Below are 27,281 nucleotides of genomic sequence, written 5' to 3' on the forward strand. Positions count from 1 at the left end.
GTGTGCACCACAGAGGTTCTGCCAGCTGCCCAGGAGAGCTTCATCCAGCCCTAAGCACCCCAGGGGACTGGTAGGAAATGAAATGCATGTTGTTTTTGCTGTGCCTTTTTTAAAAAGGTCCATTGTGCATTTAAGGTTTTCTGTGCACTTAAGGTTTCCTATAGCAGTCCTTAAGTACACAGAAAACCTTAAATACACAATGATGTCTTGGCCCCTCCCTGGACCCTCTTGGGGGTTTTTGGCTGGTGCAGAGGCCCCACCTGATCCCTTTGACCATGTACAACCCCCTCTAGACTGAAAATTTCATTCACTCTCTCCCATTTCAGCAAGCTGGGTCGCTACTCGGCGCGGCCAAGGGACAGTCAGTGTGCACCACAGAGGTTCTGCCAGCTGCCCAGGAGAGCTTCATCCAGCCCTAAGCACCCCAGGGGACTGGTAGGAAATGAAATGCATGTTGTTTTTGCTGTGCCTTTTTTAAAAAGGTCCATTGTGCATTTAAGGTTTTCTGTGCACTTAAGGTTTCCTATAGCAGTCCTTAAGTGCACAGAAAACCTTAAATACACAATGATGTCTTGGCCCCTCCTGGACCCTCATGGGGTTTTTGGCTGGTGCAGAGGCCCCACCTGATCCCTTTGACCATGTACAACCCCTCTAGACTGAAAATTTCATTCACTCTCTCCCATTTCAGCTAAGCTGGGCAGCTCTCTCGGCGCCAGGCTAAGGACAGTCAGTGTGCACCACAGAGGTTCTGCTAGCTGCCTAGAGAGCTTCAGGGGACTGGTAGGAAATGAAATGCATGTTGTTTTGCTGTGCTTTTTAAAAGGTCCATTAGCATTTAAGGTTTTCTGTGCACTTAAGGTTTCCTATAGCAGTCCTTAAGAGCACAGAAAACCTTAAATGCACAATGATGTCTTGGCCCCTCCCTGGACCCTCTTGGGAGTTTTTGGCTGGTGCAGAGGCCCCACCTGATCCCTGTGACCATGTACAACCCCTCTAGACTGAAAATTTCATTCACTCTCTCTCCCATTTCAGCCAAGCTGGGCCGCTTCCTCGACGCGTCAAGGCGGACAGTCAGTGTGCACCACAGAGGTTCTGCCAGCTGCCCAGGAGAGCTTCAGGGGACTGGTAGGAAATGAAATGCATGTTGTTTTTGCTGTGCCTTTTTAGCAGAGTTCATTGTGACATTTAAGGTTTTCTGTGCACTTAAGGTTTCCTATAGCAGTCCTTAAGTGCACAGAAAAATTAAATGCACAATGATGTCTTGGCCCCTCCCTGGACCCCTCATGGGGGTTTTGGCTGGTGCAGAGGCCCCACCTGATCCCTTTGACCATGTACAACCCCTCTAGACTGAAAATTTCATTCACTCTCTCTCCCATTTCAGCCAAGCTGGGCCAGCCTCGGGCCAGCGCTGCCAAGGACAGTCAGTGTGCACCACAGAGGTTCTGCTAGCTGCCCAGGAGAGCTTCAGGGGACTGGTAGGAAATGAAATGCATGTTGTTTTTGCTGTGCCTTTTTAAAAAGGTCCATTGTGCATTTATAGTTTTCTGCACTTAAGGTTTCCTATAGCAGTCCTTAAGTGCACAGAAAACCTTAAATGCACAATGATGTCTTGGCCTCTCCCTTGACCCTCATGGGGGTTTTTGGCTGGTGCAGAGGCCCCACCTGATCCCTTTGACCATGTACAACCCCTCTAGACTGAAAATTTCATTCACTCTCTCTCCCATTTCAGCTGCTGGGCCGCTTCTCCAAGGCCACATAGGACAGTCAGTGTGCACCACAGAGGTTCTGCCAGCTGCCCAGGAGAGCTTCATCCAGCCCCAAGCACCCCAGGGGACTGGTAGGAAATGAAATGCATGTTGTTTTTGCTGTGCCTTTTTGTAAGAGTCCATTGTGCATTTAAGGTTTTCTGTGCACTTAAGGTTTCCTATAGCAGTCCTTAAGTGCACAGAAAAAATTAAATGCACAATGATGTCTTGGCCCCTCCCTGGACCCTCATGGGGGTTTTTGGCTGGTGCAGAGGCCCCACCTGACCCCTTTGACCATGTACAACCCTCTCTAGACTGAAAATTTCATTCACTCTCTCTCCCATTTCAGCCAAGCTGGGCCGCTTCCTCGGCGCGTCAAGGCGGACAGTCAGTGTGCACCACAGAGGTTCTGCTAGCTGCCCAGGAGAGCTTCAGGGGACTGGTAGGAAATGAAATGCATGTTGTTTTTGCTGTGCCTTTTTTAAAAAGGTCCATTGTGCATTTAAGGTTTTCTGTGCACTTAAGGTTTCCTATAGCAGTCCTTAAGAGCACAGAAAACCTTAAATGCACAATGATGTCTTGGCCCCTCCCTGGACCCTCTTGGGGTTTTTGGCTGGTGCAGAGGCCCCACCTGATCCCTGTGACCATGTACAACCCCCTCTAGACTGAAAATTTCATTCACTCTCTCTCCCATTTCAGCTAAGCTGGGCAGCCGCCTCGCTGGCCAGCGTCAAGGCGATGGACAGTCAGTGTGCACCACAGAGGTTCTGCTAGCTGCCCAGGAGAGCTTCAGGGACTGGTAGGAAATGAAATGCATGTTGTTTTTGCTGTGCTCTTTTTTAAAAGGTCCATTGTGCATTTTTAGGTTTTCTGTGCACTTAAGGTTTCCTATAGCAGTCCTTAAGTGCACAGAAAACCTTAAATGCACAATGATGTCTTGGCCTCTCCCTTGACCCTTATGGGGGTTTTTGGCTGGTGCAGAGGCCCCACCTGATCCCTTTGACCATGTACAACCCCTCTAGACTGAAAAATTTCATTCACTCTCTCCCATTTCAGCCAAGCTGGGCAGCTTCGCCAAGGCCAAGGTTGGGGACAGTCAGTGTGCACCACAGAGGTTCTGCCAGCTGCCCAGGAAAGCTTCATCCAGCCCCAAGCACCCCAGGGGACTGGTAGGAAATGAAATGCATGTTGTTTTGCTGTGCCTTTTATTTTTAAAGCATCGTAGAGAGCCTTCAGTGCTGACTGAATCAAATGACAGCAGTGATTGGATGATTTTATGTTGTTAAAATGTGCATTCATCCAGTAATTAAAACTAACCATATTTTTTTCAATGTGTAGTTGCTTTTTTTAACCTGATTGCTTTTGGAGAATGTGTGCAGAGATATTTTCAAGTAGGTTACATTTTGGTGCTTAGAAACTGGGGTCGGCGCTTTTCACACTCCCTGTATTACTCCTCTAAGTTTTACCATGACCCGAAGGAAAATAGGAGAATGTAGTGCCTTGTTTAAATGCACTGATTTGTCTGTGCTAATTTATTCAGGGTGACTTGTGACAGCTTAATGAAAGATCAGACATTTTACTTTATTGCCATTTGTTTTTGTCCTCAATCTGCACATGCCATTGACTCCAGCCTTTCATGATTTGACCCCAAGTTCAAGGCTGTTTAGTGTATTTCAGCTCAAAAATTCTGGTGACCGTTGTTGACAGTGGATACAGCAAAATTGAAATGCTCGATCCAGACCGATATTTTGCTGAATAAGTGAGAAGTAATAGGTTGGTCAGCATGCCACAGGACAGCCTAGGACAGATATTAATTATGGTGCTCTGGCCATGGCATGTCACTGTAGATGGTAAAGTGGTCTCAGGCTATATTTTTACTACATGTATTGGCTGTTCACAGCCTGGTTGTTTTTAATGTTGCTTTGGAAGTTAATGGGAAAACATTTGATTTTGTGCAACATGTAAAGGTGAGTGCACATTTTAGTAATTCATACATTACATGTATATGCTTTCCTATTTATGTTTCACCATGGATACAAGTTGGCATTGTTATAGAGACTAATTTAAGGGAGTGAAGCTTGGGCTTCTTGAGTTGAATGGATTGTTTTAGTGGCCTTGATTTGAATGTAGCCTCGATTTGTGGTCTAACAGTGACAAGAGCCCACATGGTAATGGTTACCTGGCTTCTAAATTTGTTGAAACCGATGAATTGACAACAAATTAGGATAAAGTCACCACTGACACAATTTGGGTGTCTGTGTGTAAAGTCATATGATATGAGTATTGTGAGTATGAAATGTGTTCACTGCTGATGGCACAATATGTCACAAAACCCTCTTATTTTAAGTAAACAGTGTTGCATATGATCCATTCTTTCTGTTACACCCTTTTTGCATATGAATAAACTTTTTTCTCTCATGACTTTCAAACAATTATTTAGTTTCTCAAAACTGTCTCATGGCTGTTATGGTCTTTATGATTGAACATTTAATATGATCTTGACACTATTTTCAGCTTGGAGAATGACTGATGGTGACAAGGGAGGTGTATCTTTGCACATACAGCAGAATCAGAAGCCTTCACATCCAATGTTGTGTTTCAACAAGTCGGTCTGATGTTGGCAGTGTGTGCACCTCCTTTCACCTTGATATCCTTTTACCACCTTGAACAAGTTGTGGTACTTGAACATGTAGGTACATACAGTACATTTAAGTGCCCCAGTCCAGTGAAGGCTGTATCTCAAATTCCATAACTCTCTCAACCTCATCTATTAGATATTTCTGATGAATAATAATCACTTTTGGGCAGGGTAACTAATAAACTTCATAAGTTATCTGGATTTTTTTCATTTTGTTTTCATATATGAAATTGGCAAGTCTAGCATTCTCAAAACAGCAAACAGTGAATTTTTTATTTCATGGAAGTATTTCAAAGTCTTAGCTTGATGAATTGATAGACTCATGTGTAATTTCGTTTCATGCTGTTGTCTCAAAGAGCTTTCATCTGTTTAAATTTCAATTTCCTGGCTTTAACAGGCAGTAGGGTTCTTTGGTCAGTGTTTCACATTGCTAGGCATATTCCAACCCCTTACTTAATACTTTCTGGCAAAATTCATTATTCAGCCTTACATATGTCAGGACTTTAAAGCTGTTTAATGTGACCCTGGCCAATTTCTGGCCTGAATTCTGAGCTTTCTAACTTTGAACAATGTTTCTGATTCCTCTCCACTTAGATCACCAGCCTACATCAAAGATGCTTACACAAATGACTTTGGGGATAAATTAAAGATCAGACACTGGTGTTAGCCCTCTCATAAATGGTTTATCAAACCTGGACAGTTGTTTGTTTACAATATAAGCAATGCAGGAGTGTGTGTTGAAACAGTTTTGAACTATCTCAATCACATCAGGTCATGAATATCAAAACCATATTCTATTAATGTAGCAGACTCTGCTATGATTTGATGATGTCAGCAGAGGAAGGCAAACAACTGACCATTAATGAACAGGAAGTTGCATAGTTACTAGTTTTGAGGTTTAAAGATTTTCTGTCATTCGAAATATGATGTTGCGTGAAATTATCCCATGACACTCTTTTTTTGTGACAAATGAATAAACTCCCATGGTATCTTTATGATTATAAAACATTCTTTATTAATGCAGAAATACATTTTGCAAAACATTAATGAAATAGACATAATTTATCTCTTACAGGTCTTTAAGTGTAACAAATCTCTCTTTATGTTGTGCCAAAAGGTGTAAAGATGTAATTATAATTTGTTGCTGAATATTGGCATGAGTGAATTCCATTTAAGACTTAAGACTGAATTTATCAATTTCATTGTTTCCCTTGAAAATAAAGTTTTGAACAGAAAATATCTCTTTTGATGCCATTTTATATTTAATGAATTTTGGAATTGATTTTTTAAATTTACATAAATTGATATGTTTTTTGTCAGAGATAATGATTTGATTTAGTAATACATCATTATGTAATGTACCAAACCAAATCAAATATTTTGTAATGTTTATTTTTCATGGTAAATAGTTATTAATTGATTTCGAGATCATTCCAGAATTTTATGGTTTCACAACAGTCCTAATAAGCACAACAATTGCTCTCAGAAACATCATTGCAAACCAACGGTAGACAAATCATTGTCAGTCAGGTTCATTTTGAATAATTATATTTTAGTATAAATAACTATTTGCAGAAATGTGTATTGAAAATTCACAATCATTGAATATCATTTCCCATTTAGTACAAATCTCAAGTTTGTCATTTTTAGAAATACACTTGTCATTAAGTAATCTTGAACCCTTTGAGGGCTTTAATATATATTTTATAACTTATCCTATCTCACGGTATGCACCATCTCTCTCAACCAAATCATGAGACTGATGGAGGACCATTACGGTTTACAGAGGCCCCAGACCCACGGGCCCCAGAGCCCAACCCATAATAAGTCATACAGGGCCCCAGAGCCCGCCTTGGCTTCGCGTAGGGCCCCAGAGCCCACAAACGCGCCTCCGCGAAGGGCAACCCAGCCCGTAGCGAACACTTCGCTAAGGAAGTCCCAGGCCGCCTCCGCATAGGAGCTAGAGCCTCACCAGTTGCGAGGGACATCGCGGAGGAGGAGCGCTTTGTCGAGCCCACACCCTGTAGAACACAGAGGTCGCTTCATGGCAAGCCATATATTGATCGGACTCTAGACACTTCGCTAAGGAAGTCCCAGGCCGCCATGGCGGAGCTAGAGCCTCACCAGTTGTGAGGGACATCACTGAGGAGGAGCGGCCGCCGAGCCCACACCCTGTAGAACACAGAGGTCGTTCGCCAAGCAAGCCATATATTGATCGGACTCTGACTCGATACTTCGCTGAAGGTCGCTAAGGCTAAGTGGCTCCAAGTCTACTTCACCCAGAAGATCTAGAAGGGATACTTCGAGAGCTCATAAGTCCCCGGCGTCACGCCGAGAAGTCTCCTCCAAGGTCTCCATATACTAGCCACTCGTCATATATAGCCAGTCAGTCCGTTCAAGACATGACTTGTCTATCAACTGTATGCCATATGCGGTCTACAAGCCTACGCGAAGACAATTGCACAGACTATTTACAACACAGAACGTCGCTGTATTATTTTATCAACAGATGAAGAGCCTAATTAAGGATCTTCGCCGACTACCTACATCAAGGGCATCAACGACGCTTTCACGATCTTCACAGGAATCAACATTTCAGTATAGATTGCTAGGTATGCAATCCCGGACTACGATACGATTATCTACATGCGACCATTACGCCAGATCTGCAGACAATTCAATAACGGAATTGAACAGCAGCCTTGTTACAGCTAGTAAAACTCATAATCGCCAATCCATTTCTGAGAAGAAATATATGTACCGCACAAGTTCAGCTTTAATTCTACAATTATGACGATACATTCATGTATACAGCTCCACAAGCGACAACTTGCAAGTTTTATTGAACCTTTATATAAGGAAGTCGGAATTATTTTCAAGACTGAAGTTACTTTCACGACAGCCAGGAAAATAACCTACCCAGCATTAATATTACAGAGGTAGGTATTTTTCGCCGGAGGTTTTCGCTGGCTACCATTAACCCTAGAAACATGTGGTCACGGGCAACTTCTGAAGCTACGGTGAAGACCGACGTTTGTTCTAATATCAACGACGCACTATATTATACAAGGTTCCTTTTCCTGCACCGTGACATCACAGCTGGTACTCTCTACAGAATAAAATGCCTTGTTCTGATTGGACCATCGATGGACAACGCCTACGCAGAGGTCGAGCATAGTTCACAGTTCAAGACATAGGTTGCAAGTGACAACATTATATCAGGTGAACGAGCAAGCCTCCTTACAGTCCAGCTAATCTGAACCTTCATGACTGGGCTGCCTTCTTGAGGTTAGAGACCTCCCCTGTCAAGTAAGGACGAGGGCACGGCAGTCAGGCGATTTTTTACATAAAGTTCAACGATGGCAGTCACCCCTGGTTGTGCACCTACATCGTCAAGGACTTCGCAGCGAATTTACCTCGACGACGGGATACAAGTGGATCCAAATCCACAGTGTCTAAGACTACAGTTGAATTTCATCATCAAGACCAAGAGATTGAATGTTTGCGCAGGCGTCTCCTTAGTAGAGACGGAATCGAAAACACATCTCTACGTAGACGCGTCACTACAAGGTTGGGGAGCCCACCTTGCCGGCAAGACAGCGTCAGGCCTATGGAGCAATCAAGAGAGCATATGTCACATAAATCTGCTAGAGATGCAAGCAGTTTTAAACGCCATAAGTCACTGGAGCAACCTACTACAGAACGCTCAGTTGATGGTTCACACAGACAATTCAACAGTGGCGTTTTATGTGAACAAACAAGGTTCAACAAGGTCACAGAACCTACTGACTCGATGTTTCAGATTGTTCGATCTTATCGACAATCTAAACATACACGTCAGAGCTTGCCACATTCCAGGAGCAAAGAATGTATTAGCAGACGCTCTCTCTCGGCCACACCAACCGCCGCCGACAGAATGGATGCTCCACACAGAGATATTCAATCAAATAATCATGGAAATAGGATCTCCACTGATAGACCTATTCGCCACTGATTCAACAAGCAACTGACAACATTCGTATCGCCAGTTCAAGACCCACTAGCATGGGCAACGGACGCACTAAGCATATCGTGGAGGGACTCAACGCGTGACGCTTTCCTCGCCCAGCGCTAATCCCACAAGTCTTACAGAAAATCAGTCAAACTAAGAGCCTCCATCTCATCTTAGTCAGCGCCTCTACTGGCCAGCGAGAACTTGGTTTCCAGATCTCATTCAAGAAATCGAAAACCAATTCTTCAGCTCCCACAACGCCAATCTATTGATACATCCGCGACACCAAACAAGTGCAACTAAACACCAGAAGCATTCCAACTTCACGTATGGATTGTATCAAGGCATGTCTGAATAAGAGAGGTTATTCTGCCAGAGCGCTAAAGCGGTCACGCTTTTGCACTACGTAACTCAACTCGCAACTTATAACGATGACAAATGGCACAGTTTTGTCAATTACGCTGCTAAGAAAGGATTTACAGCCAGATATGCTACACATCCTCAAGTGGCAGATTTCTTATGTTATCTACGTCAAACTAAGAATCTAAAAGGCTCAACCTTGTCCACTTATCTTGAAGCTATAAGTTCTGTCATAACTATGAGAACGGGCGTCAAGTTAACAAAAACACCAGAGTTACTCGCTTTGTTACGAGCGTTCCGATTGGAGGATCAGAAACGGAAGTTTCACGCTCCAGTCTGGGATCTAAATATAGTGCTCCAACACCTCACTAGTGAGGCTTATGAACCATTGCAATCTACATCGTTTGAATCACTGACCCAGAAAACCTTGTTCCTGTTAGCACTAGCTACGGCCGCCAGGATGTCAGAGATTCACGCACTGGATTACGAGAGAACATGCTTTGATGATATTCATAACATCGTTCATCTGGGACTTCGCTGCCAGGTCAACCAGACAGAATATTCCACGTCCCAGCTCTCTCATCCATACTTGGACCGCATGATACGATGGATCTATCACTATGTCCAGTAAGAGCACTGAAAATATATCTCCAACGATCCAAACAGAGCAGAGGGAAATTCAAGAGATTATTTATCCCTATATCTACAGCTATGCAGACGGAAGTCTCACGTACTACTATCTCTATCTGGATCAGAACTGTCATACTACGTGCCTACAAGGCTGCAGGACTCGACCCTCCAAGAGCTTCTAATCCTCACGAAATTAGAGCGCTAGCCTCAACTCTCGCTCTACATGGAAATTGCTCGTTGAATACCATAATGGAGGGATGTTTCTGGAGATCCGATATGGTGTTTGCCAACCACTATCTGAGAGATATCACCACCGAGGACGTCTCAGGTATCCACCAATTCGGTCCCATGGTCCTCGCACAACAGTTGACAGTTCCTCGGAGAAGATAAGTCAAACTTATAGATTTCTACTTATCTGATAACAGTACTAATAGCTACATGCTATCTATATATTTTGCTTAAGTTTAATTTATTATCTTAAGCTCAGTACTATGGTTTTGATATCATACTATATATAAGCTTACAACTCCTAGGAGTTTTGCTATTATATATATATTCAGCTTAAGTTTCATCAATCCTTAAGCTCAGTTATATGGTCATATTCATAAATGTATTAGCTAACAAACTCTAATGAGTTGGTTACTATTACACAGCTTAAGTTATAATTATATCTTAAGCACAGTACTATACTATTATAGCTTAAATGTATGCATATCTTAAGCTTAATACTATACTCATATCATAAAAATATATTAGCTAACAAACTCTACAGAGTTTTTGCTATTATATATGTAGCTTAAGTTTATTCATATCTTAAGCTCAGTACTATGTTTATATCATATAAGTATATTAGCTAACAAACTCTAAAGAGTTTTTTGTTATTATATATTTAGCTTAAGTTTCATCATATCTTAAGCATTATGGTTACATTATAACATGTATTAGCTAACAAACTCTCACGGAGTTTTTGCTATTATATATGTAGCTTAAGTTTATTCATATCTTAAGCTCAGTACTATGTTTATATCATATAAGTATATTAGCTAACAAACTCTAAAGAGTTTTTTGCTATTATATATTTAGCTTAAGTTTCATCATATCTTAAGCATTATGGTTACATTATAAAATGTATTAGCTAACAAACTCTCTGAGTTTTTGGCTATTTAGGTAGCTTGCTAATTATATCTTAAGCACAGTACTATACTCATATCATAAAATATATTAGCTAACAAACTCTACTTAAGTTTTGCTATTATATATATAGCTTAAGTTTTATTCATATCCTTAAGCTTAGTACTATGTTTACTTCATAAAAGTATATTAGCTAATAAACTCTAAGGAGTTTTTGCTATTATATATGTAGCTTAAGTTTATTCATATCTTAAGCTCAGTACTATGTTTATATCATATAGTATATTAGCTAACAAACTCTAAAGAGTTTTTTGCTATTATATATTTAGCTTAAGTTTCATCATATCTTAAGCATTATGGTTACATTATAACATGTATTAGCTAACAAACTCTACGGAGTTTTTGCTATTATATATGTAGCTTAAGTTTATTCATATCTTAAGCTCAGTACTATGTTTATATCATATAAGTATATTAGCTAACAAACTCTAAAGAGTTTTTTGCTATTATATATTTAGCTTAAGTTTCATCATATCTTAAGCATTATGGTTACATTATAAAATGTATTAGCTAACAAACTCTACGGAGTTTTTTGGCTATTTAGGTAGCTTAAGTTAATTATATCTTAAGCACAGTACTATACTCATATCATAAAATATATTAGCTAACAAACTCTACGAAGTTTTGCTATTATATATATAGCTTAAAAGTTTTATTCATATCTTAAGCTTAGTACTATGTTTACTTCATAAAATTATATTAGCTAATAAACTCTAAGGAGTTTTTGCTATTATATATTTAGCTTAAGTTTAATCATATCTTAAGCTCAGTACTATGTTTATATCATAAAAGTATTTTAGCTAACAAACTCTAAGGAGTTTATGCTATCATATTAACAAGCTTAAGTCTATTAGTCTTAAGCATTGTATTAATGTTATATATACTTTTTCATAATAAGTAAATTGTAATAACCTTTATATGGCATCTGATAAGTTAACAGCAGGAATTCATCAGTTCAGTGCCTTTATGAAGTTCCCATAGGGTTATTACAATCATCACAGTTCAAATCACTAATTATTAAAATCCAAAGTATTATATACTACCCATCAAAAGTTTAGACTCACCCAAAGCACTCACTTTATGTTATGTATATGTGTATGGTTACATCGAAGATGATTTCTCCCCTAATTTGGGGGAACCAACTGCAAACTTTATACAGATTAATTGCATGAGGATCATGCATCAAATTGCTGAAAAGCATGTGCAAATATCGTGCATGTGAACAGCTGCGTTTTGGTGTAAAGTTTTGTTAAGAATTCGCCAATTTTCACTGAGTTTCATCATTTATTGAACTAATGACAATAATCTTTTCAACTTTACGAACTTGTTTTACAATACATCAGTTCTTGTGTAAATAGTACATTAAAACAGTATGGAATATTTTGCAAAATCTAGTTTAGAACAGCTGACTAAAGTAAGTGGCTACATTTACACTAGTGAGTCCAAACTTTTGATGGGTAGTATATATTCCCACCTCCTTTTCCGTCGGATTCTACTAGCAATTAGCATGAGTCAGGATAAGGAAAAATATGTAATTTTTAGAGTAAAATTGATATTTTATACTTATCCTGACTCATGAGGTAAGCCCTCCCATCCTCCCCACATAACACTTTGGATTTCCCTGGAAATTCAAGTGTTGGGCTCAGTATATGAGGAGAGAGTGTGGCACATGGGTTGAGGTGGCGCCCTCGTTCCCGCGCTTGTGAAGGGAGGTAACTCGTGGTGAGTACGAATTAGTGATTTTTTATTGAAGGGAACTTCAATTGGGAGATACACGTGTTCCACTATGTTCGCAAGAAGAAGAAGACAAGCAATAAGCATGAGTCAGGATAAGTATAAAATATCAATTTTACTCTAAAAATTACATTTTTAATAACATTTTTCCAAATATCAGGTCAGATTTGAAGTAGATAGTTATAGTCTAATTGTGTCCCTCTTATTTTGTATTGTATCTTCAACTTATCAAAAGGCATAAATCCATGCTCATCACATACATCTTTTACTGTCAATAAACCCTTATCCGACCAGTGTCTAATATAAGTGTTTTTATGATTATGATTGAGCCATAATGGTTGTGCAAGAATGTGATCAGTATTGTCAGAATCAGCATTAACCTTTTTGCAATAATTGTTCCATGCTTTTAAACATCTTTCCAATAAGGGTTTTCAATGTTAAGTATTTTGTGAATATTTGCTCCATACTTGAATATATCATTATAAGGTATATTAAAAGGATTATTGTCGGATGATTTTATACAGTAATTATTGTCTAAGAGTGGATAATTTTAGAGCTTCAATAAATGTTTTTATATCAACCATACCCAGTCCCCCTTCAGCCTTTAATCTTTTCATTGTGATTCTTTTTATTTTATCATTATTACCATTCCAAATGAATTTGAAAAATATCTTTTCAAGAAACTTGCTAAAGCCATCTGGAGGATTAGGCAATGAGCTTAAAATATGTACTACTTTCGAGAGGGCTAATGTTTTTATGACAGTAACCTTTCTTATCAATGTTCCCGAGGTTATATGATCAAGCTGGATTGTGTCAAATAGTTGTTTTATTTAAAGAATGTGTTATTGCCATCGATTTCAAATAGGAATCTCTCTCTCTCACACACACACACACACACACACACACACACCTCTAAAAAAAACCCACAAAATTATGACAGGGTCATAGGTAAATTTCTAATAACAAAAAATTGCACTCGACTGATTTTTATGTCACTGGATGAACATTGGTTGATGGTAACTTAGTGGTAAATAAAATCATCACTGTTTAAACAAGTTCATGGTCAGCACAGGTATGGATGGTATATAGTGCCTAAATGCAAGAGGTAATTCGTTTAGAGTGTGTGATGAAGCATTTGTTGATATTTAGCAATTTCTAGAGCCAACAAAGAAACAGTACATTTTTAACCATTTACAATGATCCACTCTTATATGAACCCATGAAGATACAGGTTAGAATTGATCTTCAGTAACCCATGCTTGTCGTGAAGAAGCTGACTAACAGGATCAGGTGGTCAGGTTTTGCTGACTTGGTTGACACGTCATCTTATCCCAATTGGGTAGATCGATGCTCATGCTGTTGATCACTGGGTTGTCTTGTACAGACCTCGATTATTCAGAGACCGCTGCTATATAGTGGAATAGTGCTGAGTGTGGCGTGAAACTTAACTCACCTACTCACTCTTATATGTACCCTGAAATGAAAACATTGCTGATGCCTGGATTTGTACCAAAGTAGGTAAAATATCATATTTTTCACATGTATTGTCCTAACAGACTCATTGCCAGATGCAAAAGAAGGAGAAACCCATGACAAAAAGGTTATTACAATTTGAGACACTTTTAAGAAATATTATAATGGTAAGCATTGCTTTATGCTAAAGGAACATGTTTGCACTTGGTGATAAATAATTTTACTTTTCAGGAAGGGGAGAACAGACTCCAAACAAGAGTAGATGTGATGACACCAAGAAAGGTATTAGCTGATGGGTATAGTATATGGGACTAATAAACTCAATATGAATCATAAATTGGTATGTAAATGCTAAGTATGAGGTTGTGTCAGTTTCTCATTTGGCTTCAGATATGGCATTTTCTCACATCATTCATTTTTCTGAAATGGTTTATTGTCTCAGTTGATAAAGCTACATTTGTACATACATTGAAGAATATTTGTGATACTCATGAAAATGTGTATGTGGGGGGGATACTAGAAGGTACAAACTGTAAAAGAACTGGAGCTATAGGCCTCAATTTTTCCTTATCCTGACTCATGCTTATTGCTTGTCTTCTTCTTCTTTGCGAACATAGTGGAACACGTGTATCTCCCAATTGAAGTTCCCTTCAATAAAAAATCACTAATTAGCACTCACCACGAAGTTACCTCCCTTCCACAAGCTGGAACGCAGGGTTTCACCTCACCCCCATGTGCCTCACTCTCCTTCCTCTCCAGTGAGCTGGATCGTGAGAGCACTCCTGTGTCTCCCACACACTATATCCTTTTATTTTATTTAGTTTAGTACCTCTTATATTCATTTATAGAGGTGTAACTAGTATCCTCATTCAACTTGCATTGATTATTAGTCGTGTTTCTGCTGTTTTATTCACGGTTCGCCGTGTTTGTTCAGCAGTTTACGTTAATGAGAATCTGCACAGGTTGTAAATTACATTATTCTGCTACCGATCACATTTAAAATGCCCTTGTTGCATTACTCCATGTTCTATTGTTTCACGTTGTAAATTATGTATTAATTTGCCTAATTCTGCCTTTGATAAATATTTATGTTCTGTCTTGAGACGGAAGGCAGATAAATCTCGCAAACAATCTTCAGTCATGGCTAATAGATCGGAAGCAAATATACCCTGTCAACTGTTGGCGGACGACCCTCTACCGTCTGGTGGCCCGCCTGAGTTTCCCTCGGGGGATAAGCGTGGGACGCAGTCCGCTATGTCCAAGAAGCGACCTACATCTCAGGATCGCTCCTTCATCACAGTCTAAGACTAGAAGAGCTTCACATCATCTCAACGTCGCGCCGAACCCCCAGGTCCACAGCTTCATAAAAGGGAAATCCACGAAAAGTTACAAAACAATTTTGCCTCTGATATTCTACCTGTTTCAGAATTATGTTTATATGATGATGACATTCGATTATCATTCCAGATGTACGGCCATAAGAAGCGCCAAGTATCTGCTACCGTCATTTCAGCGCAGATCAACACGCAACCAGAGATGCCTACGCTTGACGCCGAGATTATGACTGAGGGTCCCGGCCACTATCACAGAGAGGACACCCTCAGCCAGCGCAGACCATCCCAGACGACCTGGTCAACCAAATCATGAGACTGATGGAGGACCATTACGGTTTACAGAGGCCCTCAGAGCCATGGGCCCCAGAGCCCAACCCATAATAAGTCATACAGGGCCCCAGAGCCCGCCTTTGTTTTCGTGAGGGGCCCCCAGAGCTCACAACGGGCGCCTCCCAAGGGCAACTCCAGCCCGTGAGCTTAACACTTCGCTAAGGAAGTCCCAGGCGCCTCACGATTCAGAGCTAGAGCCTCACCAGTTCGCGAGGGACATCGCTGAGGAGAGGCGGCGCCGAGCCCACACCCTGTAGAACACAGAGGTCGTTAGCGCGAAGCAAGCTCCATATATTGATCGACTCTGACTCGACATTTTCGCTAAGGTCGCGAAGGCTAAGTGGCTCCAAGTCTACTTCACCCAGAAGATCTAGAAGGGATACTTCGAGAGCTTCGCGAAGTCCCCGGCGTTCGCCGAGGAAGTCTCCTCCAAGGTCTCCATATACTAGCCACTCGTCATATATAGCCACTTTCGTCCAGTCCGTTCAAGACATCGCATGACTTGTCTATCAACTGTATGCCATATGCGGTCTACAAGCCTACGCGAAGACAATTGCACAGGCTATTTACAACACAGAACATCGCTGTATTATTTTATCAACAGATGAAGAGCCTAATTAAGGATCTTCAAGCCGACTACCTACATCAAGGGCATCAACGACGTTTCGTAGATCTTCACAGGAATCAACATTTCAGTATAGATTGCTAGGTATGCAATCCCGGACTACGATACGATTATCTACATGCATGACCATTACGCAGATCTGCAGAAAATTCAATAACAGAATTGAACAGCAGCCTTGTTACAGCGAGTAAAACTCATAATCGTCAACGATTTCCTGAGAAGAAATATGTACAACAAGTTCAGCTTTAATTCTACAATTATGACAATACATTCATGTATACAGTCTACAAGCTGACAACTTGCAAGTTTTATTGAACCTTTATATAAGGAAGTCGGAATTATCTTCAAGACTGAAGTTACTTTCACAACAGCCAGGAAAATAACCTACCCAGCATTAATATTACAGAGCTGAGGTATTTCATACCGAGGTTTCTTCAAGGCTCATATTACCATTAACCCTCGAAACACGTGGTCACCGGGTAACTTTGAAGAAGCTTCTGGTGACCCGGCGATTGTTTTAATATCAACGACTGCACTATATTATACAAGGTTCCTTTTCCTGCTACACCGGTGACATCACAGCGGGTACTCTACAGAATCAAAATGCCTTGTTCTGATTGGACGCTGATGGACAACGCTTCACGCCAGAGGTCGAGAGCATAGTTCACAGTTCAAGACATAGGTTGCAAGTGACAACAATATATCAGTGAACGAGCAAGCCTCCTTACAGTCCAGCTAATCTGAACCTTCATGATTGGGCTGCCTTCATGAGGTTAGAGACCTCCCCTGTCAAGTAAGGACGAGAACGAACGGCAGTCAGGCGATTTTTTACATAAAGTTCAGCGATGGCAGTCACCCTGGTTGTGCACCTACATCGCCAAGGACTTCAGATGGCGAATTTACCTCGACGACGGGATACAAGTGGATCCAAATCCACAGCCGTCTCAGACTACAGTTGAATTTCATCATCAAGCTACTAACACAACTAGGATGGTTAGTAAACCTACTTAAGTTGGACCTAGAACCTTCGCAGAAGATCTGCAAATTCTAGGTTTTGATTTGTAACGCGGTAGCAGAATCGTGATAATTGTACCGGAGGACCATGTATCAAGATACAACAGTCATTTCCATAAGCCTTACTCTCTCCCGCTACCACTACTTACAGTGGCAGAGCCTGTTGGGGTTACGCACTTCAGCTCAAAGACATGACAGGCAGAGGCAGACTACAATTACAACCGTTACAAGTCATCATCAATTAGCATCTAGACTAATCTCTACCGTTCAATTTACGGATCAGGTCAAACCTCATCTACTATGGTGGACCAAGAGATCGAATGTTTGAATAGGCTGCCTCGTTAATAGAGCTGGAATCGATAACACTTCTCTCGTAGATGTGTCACTACAAGGTTGGGGAGCCCATCTTGCCAACAGGACGGCATCAGGGCTATGGAGCAATCAAGAGAGCAAATTACATAAATCTGCTAGAGATGCAAGCAGTGATAAACTTTAATGCACTGGAGCAACTTACTACAGTATACCCAGTTGATGATTCGCACAGACAATCTCGACAGTGGCGCTTTTATGTGAACAAACTAAGCTCAACCAGGTCCCCGAACCTATCGACTCTATGTTTTCAATTGTTCGATTTAATCAACAATCTCAACATACATGTCAGAGCATATCACATTCCAGGAGCAAAGAATGTGATAGCAGACGCCTCTCCTCCACACATACCATCGCCGACAGAATGGATGCTCCATACAGAGATATTCACTCAAATTGTCAGGAAATAGGAACTCCACTAATAGACCTATTTGCCACTTTCGATTCAACAAACAACTGACAACATTCAGATCGCCAGTTCCAGACCCACTAGCATTGGCAACAGACGGCACTAAGCATATCGTAGGAAGGACTCAATGCGCACGCTTTTCCGCCACCAGCTGTTAATCTCTACAAGTTTACTCAAAATCAGTCAAACGCCAGAGCCTCCATCTGAATTTGGTCGCGCCTACTGACCAGCTGTAGAGCGTGGTTTCCAACTCTTATTCAAGAAATCGACAACCAATACTACATCATACAGAGTGCTCGAATCTGTTAAGACATCCGCGACACCAAACAAGCGCATGCGGAAAGCCAGAAATATTCCAACTTCACTTATGGATTGTATCCATAGCGTGTCCGAATAACAGGTTATTCAGCCAGAGCTGCAAAGCAGTCAAAGCTTTGCCCTACGTGAACTCAACTTGCAACTTATCACGATGACAAATGGCACAGTTTTGTCAATTATGCTGCAAAGAAAGGATTTACAGCTAGATATGCTACACATCCTCAAGTGGCTGACTACTTATGTTATCTCACGCCAGACTAAGAATTTAAAAGGCTCAACTTGTCCACCTATCTTGCAGCAATAGCTCTGTCATAACTGAGAACGGGAAGTGCCAAGTTAACTTAAACCCAGTTACTTTCGCCTTACACGAGCTTTCGATTGAGGATTAAAGCGGAAGTTTCACCTCTCAACTTGGGATCTGAATATAGTGTTCCAACACCTCACAAGTGAGGTTTATGAACATTACTTTTGATGATATACTTGGACCCCATGATAATGATGAATCTATCACGCGATGGCCAGTAAGAGCACTGAAAAATATATCTCCACCGAGCCAAACAGAGGAGGAAAAATTCAAAGGGATTTATTACCTCTATCAACAAGCTATGCAGACTGAAGTCTCAATGTACTACTATTATCTCCATTTGGATCAGAACTGTCATAACTACCGTGCCCTACAAGACTGCAGGACTTCGACCCTCCAGAGCTTCTAATCCTCATGATATTAGGCTAACATCTACACTTGCTCTACGGCAAGTGCTATTGAAATACCATAATGGAGGGTTATTTCTGGAGATCCGATATGGTGTTTGCCAACCACTATCTGAGAGATATCACCACCGAGGACGTCTCAGGTATCCACCAATTGGGTCCCATGGTCCTTGCACAACAGTTGACAGTTCCTGGGAGAAGATAAGTCAATCTTACAGATTTCTACTTATCTTATAACAGTACTAAATAGCTACATGCTATATATATTTTGATTAAGTTCTTTTATTATCTTAAGCTCAGTACTATGGTTATTATATCATACAATATATAAGCTAACAACTCTACGGAGTTTTTTATTATATATTTAGCTTAAGTTAATCATATCTTAAGCTCAGTACTATGGTTACATTATAAATGTTTTAGCTAACAAACTCTAAAGAGTTTTTGCTATTATATATGTAGCTTAAGTTTCATCATATCTTAAGCATTATGGTTACATTATAAAATGTATTAGCTAACAAACTCTACGGAGTTTTTTGTTATTATATATGTAGCTTAAGTTAATTATATCTTAAGCACAGTACTATACTCATATCATAAAAATATATTAGCTAACAAACTCTATGGAGTTTTTGCTATTATATATGTAGCTTAAGTTTATTCATACCTTAAGCTCAGTACTATGTTTATATCATAAAAGTATAGTAGCTAACAAACTCTAAGGAGTTTTTTGCTATTATATATTTAGCTTAAGTTTCATCATATCTTAAAACATTATGGTTACATTATAAAATGTATTAGCTAACAAACTCTACGGAGTTTTTTGCTATTTAGGTAGCTTAAGTTAATTATATCTTAGGCACAGTACTATACTCATATCATAAAATATATTAGCTAACTCTACGAAGTTTTGCTATTATATATATAGCTTATCAGTAAAATTGATATTTTATACTTATCCTGACTCATGAGGTAAGCCCTCCCATCCTCCCCACATAACACTTTGGATTTCCCTGAAAATTCAAGTGTTGGGCTCAGTATATGAGGAGAGAGTGAGGCACATGGGGTGAGGTGGCGCCCTCGTTCCCGAGCTTGTGGAAGGGAGGTAACTCGTGGTGAGTGCTAATTAGTGATTTTTTATTGAAGGGAACTTCAATTGGGAGATACACGTGTTCCACTATGTTCGAAAAGAAGAAGAAGACAAGCAATAAGCATGAGTCAGGATAAGTATAAAATATCAATTTTACTCAGAAAATTACATTTTTGTGATGTTGAAATTTTGAACAAGAAGGGCAGCTAACTGCATATCTATTGCACTGTCTCAAAACCACCAAAATGAGATCAGTCTGGAAACATTTGTAAAAGAAACATGAATGTTTTGTTTTGTAACAGTGTAATGATGCAACATGTTACATCTTGGTGCAGAATAGAAAAAAGTGGATATGTAATGTCCATTTATGGCTTTTGTTACATTGCTTTTTTTTTATTTATTTTATTTTATTTTAATTTATTTATTTATGTGTGTGTGTGTGTGTTTATTTATTTATTTATTTATTTATTCATTGATTTATTGATTTATTGATTTGTCTGTCTGTCTGTCTGTCTGTTTGTTTGTTTGTTTATTTATTGTGATGCTTCAGAAAAGGTAGGGTAATGTAATGTCCGTTTAAGGGAACGTTCATTATTTATGGCTTTTGTTACATTTTATTTTTTTATCATTTATTTATTTTTTATTTATTTATTTATTTATTCACTGTGATGCTTCAGAAATGTTAGGGTAATGTAATGTCCATTTAAGGGAACGTTCATTATTTATGGCTTTTGTTACATTTTTTTTTTTTATCATTTATTTATTTTTTTTTTATTTATTTTTTATTTATTTATTTATTTATTCATTGTGATGCTTCAGAAAAATTAGGGTAATGTAATGTCCATTTAAGGGAACGTTCATTATTTATGGCTTTTGTTACATTTTATTTATCTATCTATCTATCTATCTATCTATCTATACCCCTGTGCATTAATTAGGCACCACCCTATTTTGAAAATAAGATGTTGATGCTTCAGAAAAGTTAGGGTATAGCCATCAATTTAATCAACCTGTAGTTAAAAAAGCTTTATCCACTGACAGTTTTACAGATACCATAACCTTTTCTATTCTTTATGAAAGAATATGTTGATTAAAATGTGATTGGACTGAAATTTTACACAAAATAATTATTCCTCTCCTGCTCAAACTACACAATTGAATTACGCTTTGACTAAGAATAACAATTCTGTTATATACCAAGATGAAATTTACACATCAAGTAAGCTTTAATTACGATAATCAGGAAGAACCGAATGTCAAAGATTCAGACATCTTTCCAACAATTCAGATTGCTAATTGACAAAACTGAAAAGGCCACATTAATAAGATTTTGGAATAAATGTTTTATGATTTTGAGTTTATTGTAATGAATAAACACTTCCCCTTGCCGGATACTGATAATTACAGCTAAAATCTTTTCGTTTTGTTTGTAAAGCAACTTTTAATGCATTTTAAAATTTGCCTTTTTTTTAAGTTTGACTGTAACTTATTCTAAATCTTAGTTTACAAACTTTCATCCATTCACAATAAATAACGAATGTATAGGCCACACAACAATCAATTATTACTTTCAATTTTCAAACACCTGTTTTTAATATGGGCAATTATCCTAATCAAAATTCAATGATGTTTTCGTTTTTGAAATGTTAAATGCTTGCTCTATCAAATCATAAAGGTTATTTTTGGAAAGAGTTGAGAATTTTATTTCAGACGAAATTAATTGGTAGAAATAGAGGGTGGTGCTTGTTTTATGCACAGATGTTTATTTATTTATTTATTTGTTTATTTATTTAGATTGATTGATTGATTGATTGATTGATTTATTTTGAGAGGGGTGGGGTGGTGATGATTTTAAGGGAGGGGTCACCCATTTCTTCTGGGAGGTAGGGTAGTCGTCCATTTTGTACACATGTACTGGCAGGGCAGCAATTTTGTACATAATTATATTTAAATTATAAATATACAAATTAATGTGAAGGGGAGGGAGGGGAGGGGGGCATAATTAGTATTTGTGTACATGGGAGGGGGTCACTTTGTACATAAATTTTAAGTTACACAGATTGTACATGCTTCTCCATAAAAAATGATCAAACTCCTCTCCCCTCCCCTTGTGATTTTGTTGGACTTAAGGTTGTACTGCCAAAAGAAAATTAGCTTGCTAATGCTATTATTATCTCATTGAAACTGACTGTTGCTATTTTTAATAAGCATAAAACATTAACTGAGTTAATGTATCTCGTTGATGTATAACACAGTTTCCTAAATATGACCAAATATTGTGATGCAGGTACATGATATACATGTATGGTAGTTCACCTTGTCCAAGCATCGCTCACAATGGTACAAGAATCTTATCAAACGCGTACAACTTATAAAATAAAAGAAGTTGTTATCCATAAAAATTGTTCAATATAAATAAAAACACTTCTATCTTTTGTACTTCAGAGCAGCCACATATTACCTCGAGAGGTTAACCGGAATGCAAATCAACAGAATATGATACTGACCAAGTACCAGGAAGAGGTGTCCCCATCACTGTAGATGACAAGTGATGACAGTTATCTTGATGGACTACAGAATGATTCAAGTGCATTCATTATGCAGTTTTACTGATTTGTTTGATGTATTTTGATAATTGTTCTGGCATTCTGATGTCAGCTGAGTAACACCTCCATAATGGAGACAAATTAAGGAACTTCTGTTTTGAAGCAGTAAAATAGTCTCAGCAAGAATTTTTATTTATTTTGCCAGCAGAACAGAAGTTTCCATTAATTTTCCCACACAAACATTTTGTGCTTTTCTGTTCCCCATTTGTGCTTATTGTCCTGCTGAACAATTGGACCACCTTTTCAGTGACATTTTTTTTACACGATTTTTTTACATGATTTGATATAGTTTGATGGTTTGATATTAGTATATGTGGCATGTAGTAAACTATGGAATACTAAAGTTATGCCATATTTCTTGTATTTCATGATACTGGCTGTTATATTACTTTTGTGATAGTTAGTACTTAATTAAGGCTGCACATACTGGCAACTAAGTCTCTGCATGTCTGCCATGGAAGGCATGTAAAACTGTTGCCCTTTGCCAGAACGAAGAAAGTTTTATATGTGTAATTCATGATATGTGAATAATGTCTGACATGTGATGTTACATCTAAATATTTAATGTGTATGCCTGTTAGTCTTAGAAAAAAGAGAATTACCCCATCTTGAAATATTCAGCTTTGTCAGTTTTTGTTGCTCCAGATTTTGCCATATTTTGTTTCTGGAGGACATTTTGTGAAATGTAGTTACCTATCATGAGTTCATGCCAAATCATTTGATAAAGGTAATAATTTATAAACAAGATGTGCAGCCCACTGAAACAGTGTTGTTTCCACAATGACTACAACACAAAGATTAATGAGATTATTCTTCATTAGTCCCGGGGAATTGTTTTGGTAAAATGTTCATGTCACAAGACAACACAGGTTCTAAGAAGGAATTCACACATGCATAATTAAACATGACATGTGCCTTCTCCTTTCAAATGGATACCCTGTTCTTTGAAGGTTTTGGTCATGATCATTAAAGTTGATGTCAGTGTTCATGTAACTGTAAAACATGTTTCACTTATTATTACTCATATATAATGCAAGGTATTCCTTATTTTCATGTCTGGTTATAATTACTGCCATGTTTAATGTTAGTGCTATGTCAACATTCAAGGTGACATTTGAGGTGATTGTGAGTGAGTATGGCTTCTGTTTATGAAAGTATTTTCAAATAGCTACCTTGGTTTGTTTACTAGTTTATATTTTCACAAATATGATGGGTGTAATGTTCAATGCCATATACATGTAACCTCCATGTATTTACACATTTCACATTGGTGAGCCAATGGCATTACTTCAATTGTTTGTAAGAGTCTTTTCAACAGACATAAAGATATGAGTGTGAACCAACTTAATGAGTTCGGTACTACATATAATTACATTTCATAGTATTCTTCTAGCCTGTCCCATTTCAAGACAGGCTGCTCTGTATTTTAGTAATAAAACATCCTTAACAAAACTCATTTTTTTTGGTCATTTTATGGGGAAATCTAACAATGGTCAGTTTTTATCTGGTCAGCTGATGCTCTACAACATTTCTGAACACACAAACAACTAACACCATGCATGTTTTGATGGATGTCTATACTTGGACAGAAACAGTCCACTGTGACATGTTCACCTTGCACATGCTTGTCTATGTTCAGCTGCATAAACTTATGTGACGCCACAGGCATTGATTTGACTCCCTACCCCAATGCAAATATATAAAGTTGATGCCCTTGATTGGGATGTGACTGGTATGATACTGATAGAGGCATCATAACCAACTATCTCCCATTTCACACTATTTCAAAGATGTCCCAAATGTTTAAACTTAAAAATCACATAACACATTTGCATCTTTTACCTTTAGTAAACTGTGCTAAAGGTGTCCTGTATACATTGCTTCTCATGCATACTGTATAAGCACACATATATTTCAAGTTTAGACTAGACCAATTCTATTTCTTGTTTTATATATCCTCCAGTTGTATTTTTCAAGAATAATTTAAAAGAAATAAAAGTGAATTTTCCCCACTCAAAAAATAAAATCCTAATGTTTTTATTGGTCAAAAATGTAAACTTACATGAAATTCTTCTGAGGACAAAAATATGTAAAACAAGAAATACATTGGTCTGGCCTTATTGATAACAGGGATACTCTACAACATATCCTTATAGAGTCTCCCTGTTGATAAAGAACATGGCACATAACCCAAGAATCGATTACCAAACACCAAATTCAGTTCCAACAGGGAAGACCTGCAGACAACCCTCCACACTGCTAAAAGACTGAGTATGGGATTACACCACTTTTAGCAATATTCCAATATTATGGCAGAAGACACCAGAAATGGACTTGAAACATTGTACCGATGTGGGGAATCGAACCGGGCCTTCGGCATGATGAGAGATCACTTTAACCATTAGGCTACCCCCACCCCACCTAAAAGAGTAGAATTCACACTCTCTCAAATTTTCTAAAGTTACACACTCACCCTGTGTGCATAGTGGTAACAAAAGAGGCTCTGTCATGAGGAAGATGTATTATATATTTATTCTACAGTTTATCAATGTACTGATTGATTAAAGTAAAGTGGAATTATGACTTGACAGATTGATCAACAATCATGTAGAATGTGGGTGACACATAAGAATCCCTTCCTCTGGCAAACTCTTTGAGAAAATGATACATATGAGAGGAGTGAGAGTGAGAGTGAGAGAGAGAGAGAGTGAGAGTGAGAGAGAGAGAGAGAGAGAGAGAGAGAGAGAGAGAGAGAGAGAGAGAGAGAGAGAGAGAGAGAGAGAGAGAGAGAGAGACCGACCGACCCGACCGACCGACCGGGACCAACCGACCGAATCAACCGACCGACCGATCGACCGACCGACCGACCGGAGACCGACCGACCGACAGACCGACCGACCCCGCGGCCTCATATTATACTTGGAAGAACAGATAGAGGATACAGTACCTTCAATCCATGCTTTCATTCTCCATAGTAAACTTGCATCCTCAGGTCCATCCAGATCTGAAAATGGTGCGTCACATGCTGGACGCACCACCAAAGTATTTCCAAGCTTTATATGGAGCATGCGATTTCGGTTTGAGATCAGCATTGTAATTAATGAATAAAAAATCAATTTTCAATAGAAGTTATCTGATATACGAGGGCGCATTACCACTCCCTACAATGTAAGTGTGTTGGGCGGCCACGGTATGATTGCGTAATTAATACGTTTACGTACAAAACGGCTCAACCCGCCATTACTCAGAATGTGCCGAACGACACGCATGATATAGACAATCAGAGGAGCTATTGTGTAAATGTACATACCAAGGGCAGATTCCTTGAGTGCATTGCTGGTCCTCAACAGTTCCACAAGGTGGTAAAAGTATAGTTGACTGGAAACCATTGCGTTGAGGCCGGAGTACGCCTTGGGTAAAAGTTGTGTCAGAATTGAATAGGCCTGACGTCACACATGGAAATCATATCATGAATCAAAGCGCGTCAGTACCAAGATATAACAGTACTGAAACTGTCATTCGAGACCCACTCGTGTTATTTCTAAACAAGCTGAATAGCGACTCGTGCCAATGTAGAAAGCTTTCATGTTGGCGTACGAACTACTTGAAACATGAACGATAACTCTATTTATGTAATTCCGTTAGTTTAACACTCGCATGCTACTGTATTTCATGAACGAATTAAACCACTATATTAACTACAACTACAATGATGATGATAATTTGTTGAAAAGGTTTCTCCCGTAATCATTCTCAGCTGTTCGTGTTTTATTTCGAAATGTATATATCTTCATAATGTATTAACGTTAAAAACGTAAAACATGTCTATTCATGATCAGTGATAATAAATTCTTGCAAACTTCCTTGACATTTGCGAATCCCAGATTCAGGTAATATTTCAAATATAATAAGTCCAAATACAGGAACCCGTTTGCCAACAAAAGGTCATATATACTCACCAACATTGGAAACGCACCTGTCTAAAATTGTCCATATTTTCATCAAGGTGGATTTCAGCATGACAATGATCAACGAATATGACTAACCTGACGTCGAAGGGCATGTCTAGTCGCAAAAATGTTTAGAAGCAAATTCCTGTTCATAGTATGGCTCTTAATTCCAAAACGCATCAACATGCAACCACGACATGAAAAAAGCGCGAATTTTATTCTGAAATCATGCTGACTGTGACATTAAAGGCAGGTTTATGAGAAACGATTCTCATTGCTTCACTAACGATTGTGAAACGAGGACAGAGATGCCAAGGTTAACACCTCACGACAGAGAAGGCATGATTCAGGTTGGCACCACCAGCAGAGATATTGCTCCACAACTTAGACTTAGCCACTCTACCGTCGTTAGGCTTCATAGACGACATCAGCAGACAGGCAGCACCCGTGACCTTCCATGACCTTGGCAACAACGTGTTACGACGCTCCATCAAGATCGCCATATTGACCTTGTCCATATCAGTGATCGAACACTGCCAACTGCCAGGACTGCTGCACAATTTCAAGGCCGACACCATGCGACGCCGTCTACACGCTACAGGGCTCCATGCTCGACGTCCTTACGTTGGACAAATTCTTACTGACAGACACCGTAATGAGCGTATACAATGGGCTAACAGGCATGTTCAGTAAAGTTTACAACAATGGCATGGTGTGGTAGTCACTGACGGGTCACGTCTTCATTTACGTAATGCTGACGGCC

General features: G+C 39.1%; 1 protein-coding gene across 4 annotated transcripts in view; it reads right to left on the reverse strand.

The window, feature by feature from the left end:
- Positions 1 to 26,086, reverse strand: part of LOC124258444 — a 54,641-nt gene extending 28,555 nt beyond the window's left edge. For 3 of the 4 annotated variants that reach the window (XM_046692539.1, XM_046692540.1, XM_046692537.1), the window contains exon 1: positions 25,516 to 25,965. In XM_046692539.1, coding sequence (XP_046548495.1) covers positions 25,516 to 25,660 — 145 coding nt within the window. In that variant the 5' untranslated portion in view covers positions 25,661 to 25,965. Of the gene's footprint in view, positions 1 to 25,515 lie in introns of all 4 variants that reach the window. The other variant, XM_046692538.1, reaches the window with a different exon arrangement.
- Positions 26,087 to 27,281: the final 1,195 nt, after the last annotated feature.

The sequence above is a fragment of the Haliotis rubra genome, unplaced genomic scaffold (assembly GCF_003918875.1).
Source record: "Haliotis rubra isolate DU_JTF1 unplaced genomic scaffold, ASM391887v1 Scf693, whole genome shotgun sequence".
Classification (NCBI taxonomy): domain Eukaryota; kingdom Metazoa; phylum Mollusca; class Gastropoda; order Lepetellida; family Haliotidae; genus Haliotis; species Haliotis rubra.